We start from the raw sequence: 7,903 nt of genomic DNA, 5'->3' as shown, positions 1-7,903 counted from the left end.
TGTGTCAACACTCATGATGCGAGAATTGAAGGTAGGACATCAACTCTCTTCTTGGTCCCTGTGGCCTGAACTCAAATTACAGTTTCCTGGTAGGAGCCAAAAGCATTCCTTTATGCAACAGATGTTCTCAAAATACTAGCTTATTATTTCTCCCATTGAACCCAACATGGGCCCTTGAAGATCAGGCCTTCAAAGAGATTTATACATAACACATGGGCGTGGCAGCGTCACCACTGACAAGTCACTTAACCTGGCCCTCAATTTCTTCACCTGTAACACAAGGGGTTGGAGAGTGGACTCCCCCTCCTGGAAGGTTGCGTAGCCCTGGGTATGGGTATCCTGCTGTTCTGGACTGAAGGCTTGTGTCCCCTCAACATTCCTATGCTGAAGCTCTAACCCCCAGTGTGATGGCATTTGGAGATGGGGCCTTTGGGAGCTAATTAGGTTTAGATGAGGTCATGAGGGTTGGAGGCCTCGTGGTAGGATTAGCGCCCTTCTAAGAGGAAGAGATAGCAGAGTGTTCTCTCTCTCTCTCTCACCCACACAGAAAGGTCATGTGAACACACAGTGAGACAGCTGCTGTCTGCAAACCTGGAGGAGAGGCCTCCCCAAGAACCTGATCTGCAGGCACCTTGATCTTGGACTTCGCAGCCTCCAGAACTGCAAGAAGATGAACTTGTGCTGTTTACATTGCCCAGTCTGTGGTATTCTGTTACAGCTGACTGATACCACTGCCCCGGGGGGGGGGGGGGGGATGCTTGGAGGGAGTTGAATAACGTGAAGCCTGGACTTTTCACCAGCTTTGCATTTTAAGAGGCATTCATTCAGCACACATGTAATTGCTGAATGCTTACTGAGTGCCCCACCCAGGGCTGTGCCCTGGGACGGAGAAAACGCAGGCCCTGCCTTCCAGGGACCCACAGGGAGGCAGGTGCGTCTGCCTGACAAGGAGGTCACAAACCCCACTTTGCACCAACTATGCAAAAGTACTGCGGGGCAGGATCAGGAGAACGAACGACATTTTCACAGAAATAGCTCAATGTGGAGGTGCATTCTAAAAGCCTTCCAGTGGAGTTCCTCCTCATGCTTTCAGCACGTGAGTGGTGATGATAAGGGGCTGGGGCGAGCGGCGAGGAAGCCGCGCAGCTTGAAGTGTGTGCCGGGGGCTGGCTGGAGCCTGGAGCGGGCTTCCGGGCCCAGCCAGCTGCCACGCTGCCCCACGGGGGGCCCTTCCCGAAGGCCTGTCCTTTCCTGCACGCTCCTCTCCGCCTCCGGAACTGCCCTGGGGGCCCCTGGCGCAGGGACGTTTGGCGGAGCAGTTTCGGCCACCCCAACTCCGCAAAAGCCCAAGGCAGCTTGAGGGGGTCCTGCGGCAGGGCCTCCACGCGAAGGCCGCTCTGGTCTCCTTGGGCCTCCCTGGCTCCACCCGGCAGCACACGCGGCGATGGAGCCCAGGGAGTCCGGGTGGGGAGGCGCAGGGCAGCGCGGTGGGGCCCCCCGGCCTTGGGCTGGGAGGGGCAGGAGAAGCGGCGGGAGCCCCCGGGGCCGGCCGAGCGGGAGGGCGCCCCCAGCGGCGGGCCGGGGAGTCGACGCGCGTGCGCGGTCCGGCGGGGATGGCGCGGGCACGACGGCGCACACGGAGTCCCGCCCGCGGCGAGGGGCGGCGGAGGCTGGGTGAGAGGACGCGGGCGAGGCCGGGGGGGCGGGGGCGGGACGCTGGCCTCAGTTCGGTCGTCGGGGACCCGGGCTGCCCCGCACGAAGGCCGAGACCCCGGGGTGGAGGGGGACCCGCCCGGGGGTCGCGGGGACCGGTACCTCACGTCGGGGCTGAGGCGCGAGGGACGGACGACCCAGGCCCCTTCTCAGCCGCCCGGGGCAGCTGGCCGCCACCCAGGACCCCCGGGCTCGCCGCCGTGTGCCCCTGACCCCACGTGGGCAGCCGGCGGCGGAGAGCGAGCGCCGCCACCTCGGCTTCTCCCTGAAAGCGGGGGTACCATTACCCGTGTTCAGCTGGGGACTGGACACGTGGGGGGACGCCTGGAAAGGAGGAGTGGCAGCGGGGGGCCGTCGGGTGCTGCCCGGGTGGCCAGCGGGCACAGGCGGTCGGCGTGACGTCGTCGGGAGCGCGTGGCGCAGGCCGGGTGGGGCGCCGGGGCCCCGCGGGACCCCCATGTGGGCGGCGGCGGTCGCGCGCCAGGACTGCGGTGACTTCCGCAACGCTTTGGCCTTTTGTGACCACGAATGTCTTCGGTTCTCCAAGGACTCCCAAAAGAATGTGTTTGAAATGACGCGTTTCCGGGCTCCGGAACCCCCCCAGGCAGGTGGTTGTCTGGAGGCGGAGGATCAGGGCTGCCATCTCCCCCAGCCCTTCCGGGAAGGTGGAGAAAGGGGGTGGTGCGCGTGCCCTGTGGGGTCCAGGCAGGGTGCGCTTGGCTTGATGGGTGGTGGTTTGGGGTGCAGTGGCGGATAAGGGCAGCTGGGAACACGTACGGCAGCTGGTCCAACTAAAAATCCCTGAGTTTCAGAAATAGGTTGTTGTCTTACATTTAGCATTTTTGGACTGTGAATACGTGTGCTGTTGAGATGTTTTGTTTTGTTTTCTTTCCCAAAGGACTTGCCTCTAAGAAACATCTTTTCTCAGGCCACCTGAGTGGCTCAGTTGGTTAAGCGTCCAGCTCTTGATTTCAGCTCAGGTCATGATCTCCTGGTGGTGACATAGGGCCCTGGGTCAGTCCACTCTGTGCATGGAGCCTGCTTAGGATTCTCTCTCTCTCCCCCTCCCTCCCTCCCCCCCCTTCTCCCCTGCTCTTACACTGTCTCTCTCTCTCTCTCTCTCAAAAAAAAAAAAGAAAGAAAGAAACATCTTTTCTCATTGGAATATTCTAGGACAGGTGTCAGAGCGTGTCTGTGATAGTCCCTTAACTTTTTTCTAAATCAAAGCTGAAATTCAGCTAGTTTTTCCTCTTGATTGCTTATGACAGTGAGAGACAAAATAACTCATTAAAATAATAATAGCGACCATGTACAGGGTGCCTTTTTACATCCAGCATTGTTCTGGTACCTTCTTTCTATTCTCTTATCTCTGAGGTGGGTGTTGTGAACCCTCCCACCCCCTGAATTAGCTCACACCCCAGACCACCCAGCTGCTGAGAGACAGAGCTAGGGGATCGGGGTCAGTCTGATCCAGTTGTCCTAAAAATTTCGGCCACTGCAGCCAGCAAAAATTGTTTCATGAAAAGTGAAAACCAGCAGCAAAGGAAATGAGTATGGGTGTTGGTCTGCTTGTTTTTATTTCTCAGGAATTTTGCATTCCGGGTGAGGTGCAAGTAAACAAATCACAGGAGGGGACAAAAGTGAGGAGGGGTCACACAGTCTGGGAGGTCATTGTGAGTGTGTGCGCACTCTCCCCTGGCCCCTCAGAGACCTGTGGCCTCTCAATTTGTATACATCTTCGTGAAAGGAAGCATGGCCCTCCAGGGAGGTAGGACAGCTGCCTGCAAGGCCTGGGAGCTAAGAGACCCAGGTTCTGGCTTAGCGTCGTGGGTACTAAGGTGTCCTTTGTGCACTTCTGCTGCCTCAGTACAAGTGGGGTGACCCGGGATCTGGCATTGAGCTCACGGGAGCATGCGCATCATCCTTCTCCAGGACCAGCCTGGTTTATATTCTACTTTTGGCCAAAACCTCTTTTCCAGTCTCCAGTGGACCCTCCCTTCTGGCAAATGGGCAACAATTGCTCCAGTCCTTGGAGCTGTTCTCTCACTTCTGTATCACTCAAGTCCATGAAACTTGGGTGCCTTTTCTCCCCACAAATGATTCACTCCCTGTATAAGGGCCTCTTCCGTGAGATGCGTGAATTCTGCTTCAGTTCCTCCCTGCCCCAGGATGCTGACCATGACCAACGTGATGAAGCACAAAACATATAAAGAGACATTTTGAACTATGGGATATAAAACTCCCAATCACAATTAGGAGAAAAACAGTCCAAAAATTTGGACTGTTCCTCACACGTTAAGTGTCCGTTTCAGGGTGGATTTCTGTAGCTAAGGGTGTGATTCAGCTCTTGGTTTCTGTGGGCAATACCTTTTCAAGTGAAAACCCCAAAGTCACCACAGATTATCTGCACAAAAGCATCTGGCACCCCCGAGAGGGTCTGCAAGTAACAGCTTGACAAGCAGGAAAAACAAAACCAGTTCAGAAGCTTAGACGTACTGCCCTGGACCCTCACCTACCAGTCCTTCCTAAGAGCAATGGCTGTACAGTCCGCATGGGACCTTCATGTGTGCGTTACCATCTGACCTACCCAGGTTGCTCCCAGAACAAAAGGAGCACAGCCTGGAAGGGCATCTGAAAGAAGGGCAGCTGGCTCCTCAGTCCACACTCTCAGTTCACCTCTCCCACCGGCTTCTGACCCCATTCAGACTCAGAGATTTCTAAACTAAGTCTGGGCCTTCTGCCAAGCCAGAGTTCACAGCCCCTGGATTTCTGCTCTCAGCCTGTTGCAGACAAAGGAAGCTTTTGACAGAGTTATGGTTTAGAAAAGGGTTGAAAGTTTTCACCCAAAGTTGCCTTCCCCAACCTCAGGTTTCTTCCTTTCCCTCCCCTGTCTTGCTCCAGGGCAGCCTACTGTCCTGCTTGTCACCACCCATAGCACCCCTGGCCCCCCAGCATCACCAGTGCCTTTCCGTATGACCCCATGCACAAGAGCATTTGGGGCCTCGCTGTGCATACTCTGCTCCTCTTGAGGGTTTTCCACTGGCATGCTCCTGTCTGCATGTTGGTCCTCCCCAGGGATCTGTGTTGCTGCTTCAGTTTTCATAACTTTGCACTAGAGAGTGAGCTGCCCAAGTCCTGGATCTTTGTCAGTTTTGTCCCCTGATGTATCTCTGGGGCATAAACAGTACTTGGCATCTAGTAGCTGCTTAATAAACGTTTGGCTAATTGAATTGAATTGAACTAAGACCTTTACCTTGCCCAGAGCTCCTCTCTCTGGGTTTCTGGCCCCCTGAAAGATGAACACTTCCTCCCCCAAGGTTGGAAGAGCTCAGAAGGGTCAGCCCTTCCACTCTCCTGTGGCCTTCCCAGGAGGCCTCCCAGGACATGGAGGGCCTTTTCTTTCCTTGTAGTTGGTCAGCTGGCCAGGATTCTGAACAACTTCACCCCCCAACTCAGCAGAGTCTCTGGCTGCTTCAGAGCCTTATAAGATAAAATGCAGAGTGCATAAATAATGAAATGTCTCAGGGCCTGCTAGCTTCAGGCTGTCTGTGCCAGTACATTCCATATATTCATCTAATCTCAGCAGTTCTAAAAACGTTATAATACCATTTAATTAGCACCCCCCCAAATGAAATACTTAGGTATAAATCTAACAAAATATGTACAAGATCTATATGAGAACTACAAAACGCTGTTGAACAAAATCAAAGAAAAACTAAATGGGAAAGATACTCCATGTTCATGGATAGAAAGACTCAGTGTTGTCAAGATGTCAGTTCTTCCCAACTCTGTAGATTCAAAGCAATCCCAGTCAAAATACCAGCAAGTTATTTTGTGGCTATTGACAAACTGATTCTAAAGTTTATATGGAGAGGCAAAAGACCCAGAATAGCCAACACAGTATTGAAGAAGAACAAAGTTGCAGGACTAACATTACCCAACTTGAAGACTTAACTATAAAGTAACAGTGATTAAGACAGCATGGTATTGGTGTCAGAATAGACAAATAGATCAATGGAACAGAATAAAGAGCTCAGTAATAGACCCACATAAATATAGTTAACTGATCTTTGACAAAAGAACAAAGACAATACAATGGAACAAAGATAGTCTTCTCAGCAAATGGTCTTGGAAGAATAGAACATCCACGTGCAAAAAATGAACCTAGAAACAGACCTTACACGTTTTACCAAAATTAACTCAAAACTGATCCCAGACATAAATGTAAACGCAAAACTATAAAGCTCCTAGAAGATAAAATTGGAGAAAACCTACATGACCTTGGGTATGGGGATGACTTTTTAAATACAACACGAAAGGTTTGGTCTTGAAAGAAATCATTGATAAGCTGGGCTTCATTTAAAGTTAAAAATGTCTGCTCTCCAAAAGACAGTGTCAAGAGAATGAAAAGACAAGCCACAGTCCAGGAGAAGATATTTGCAAAAGACATGTCTGATAAGGAACTGTTGCCCAAAATATAGAAAGAACTCTTAAAACTCAACAATAAGAAAACAAACAGCTAGTTTAAAAATGGACCAAAGGCTTTAACAGACACTTCACCAAAGAAGATATATAGATGTCAGATAAGTGGAGGAAAAGATACTCCACATCTTATGTCATGAGGGAAATGGGAATTCAAACAATGACACCACTATACACCTATTAGGCAAAATCCAGAACCCTGACAATACCAAATGCCAGTGAGAATGTGGAGCAAGAACTCTCACTCACTGTTGGTGGGAATGCAAAAATGGTACAGCCACTTTGGATGATTTTGGGGGTTTCTTACAAAACTAATTCTAACTATTCTTACCGTATGATCCAGCAATCACACTCCTCGGTATTTACCCAAAGTTGTTGAAAGCTTATGTCCACATGAAAACCTGCACCCAGATGTTTATAGGGGCTTTATTGAGAACTGTTTTTAAAACTTGGAAGAAACCAAGATGTCCCGTAGTAGGTGAAGCAGTAAATGGGTGCCTCCAAACCATGGGTTACTCAGTGCTAAGAGAAGTGAGCTATCAAGTCATAAAAAGATAGGGAGATAAGTTAAATACATATTGCTATGTGAAAGTAGCCAGTCTGGAAGGGTTATAGACTGTGTGATTACAACTGTATGACATTCTGGAAAAACCCAAACCATGGAGAGAGTACAAAGATCAGTGGTTGCCAGGGGCTGGGGGAGGGAGGGATGACAGAGCACAGAGGATTTCTTAGGGCAGTGAAACTACTCTGTAGGACACTATAATGGTGGACAACTGTCACGTTTGTCCAAAGGTATAGAATTTACAACCTCATGAGTAAACCCTAAACTGTGGACTCTGGGTGATTACGATATGTCAATAAGATTTATGAATTTGTGACAAATGTACCCTCTCTCGTGGGGGATGTTGATAGTGAGGACGGCTGTGTGTGGGGGGGTATGGTAAACCTCTGCTGTCTGTTCAGTTTTGCTATGAACCTAAAACTGCTCTAAAAACCTGGTTAATTAAAAAAAACCTAGTATATATTTGGCTCTAAGACACTGAGGTGTGGTTGCAATCATCATCTGCTATGACTGTCCTTCGTTTGTGGCCCAGGTGTAGTAAGAAGAAAACTGAAGTGTGTCTTTATTACCTATAGTTGGATGGCTCCTTTCCTATTTCTGACTTTCCTTCTTTCCAGGTTCCCGTGAATCTTCCTGTTGATGGAATGCTCCTCTTGGGCAACCTTCTACCCACCCACTCAGTATCTAAATCAGACTCCTAACACTTTCCCTTGCCATCTGTCACCCCTCCTGATCTGTGTCTCCTTTAGTGGAATCATCGGTTCACACGTTAGTTCATGTGTACATGTGTTCGCCAGAGATCTGTTGAGAAACCCTTTGGCGTCAGGCTCTGTGCTAGGCACTGGGGGCCCGGCAGTGTGCAGGATGAGGCCCTGCTTTGGGGGAACCTATATTCTGCTGAAGGAGGCAGACATAAACAGCTCCTCAAACAAGGAGAAGGACTTGGATAGCGCTAAGGGTAGTGAAGAAGAGTAATAGGGAGAGAGGGGTGAGGCTCTGGGCTTATTCTCTTGGCTGTCCAGGGGAGGCCTCTCTGGAGAGACCCCTTTGTGTGCAGGTGTAGATGTCATGAAGGAGGCCTCATTATCCTCAGCTACCAGTCACAGGGGCAGACTGACCTTCTCCTTATCTTTTATATCTTCT

At 50.8% G+C, this 7,903-nt stretch overlaps 1 protein-coding gene across 1 annotated transcript in view; it reads left to right on the top strand.

Annotated features, from left to right (window-relative positions):
- The first annotated feature begins 1,006 nt into the window (after positions 1-1,006).
- The window catches only part of FAM3B (FAM3 metabolism regulating signaling molecule B), a 58,810-nt gene continuing 51,913 nt past the window's right edge, over positions 1,007-7,903 (top strand). Inside the window, exon 1 of the mRNA XM_078059692.1 lies at positions 1,007-1,096. Coding sequence (XP_077915818.1) covers positions 1,084-1,096 — 13 coding nt within the window. The 5' untranslated portion in view covers positions 1,007-1,083. The remainder of the gene's footprint in view (positions 1,097-7,903) is intronic.

The sequence above is a fragment of the Halichoerus grypus genome, chromosome 1, assembly GCF_964656455.1.
Source record: "Halichoerus grypus chromosome 1, mHalGry1.hap1.1, whole genome shotgun sequence".
Classification (NCBI taxonomy): Eukaryota; Metazoa; Chordata; class Mammalia; order Carnivora; family Phocidae; genus Halichoerus; species Halichoerus grypus.
Note: the sequence above shows the minus strand (reverse complement) of the source record. Positions and strands in the feature narration are given on the sequence as shown.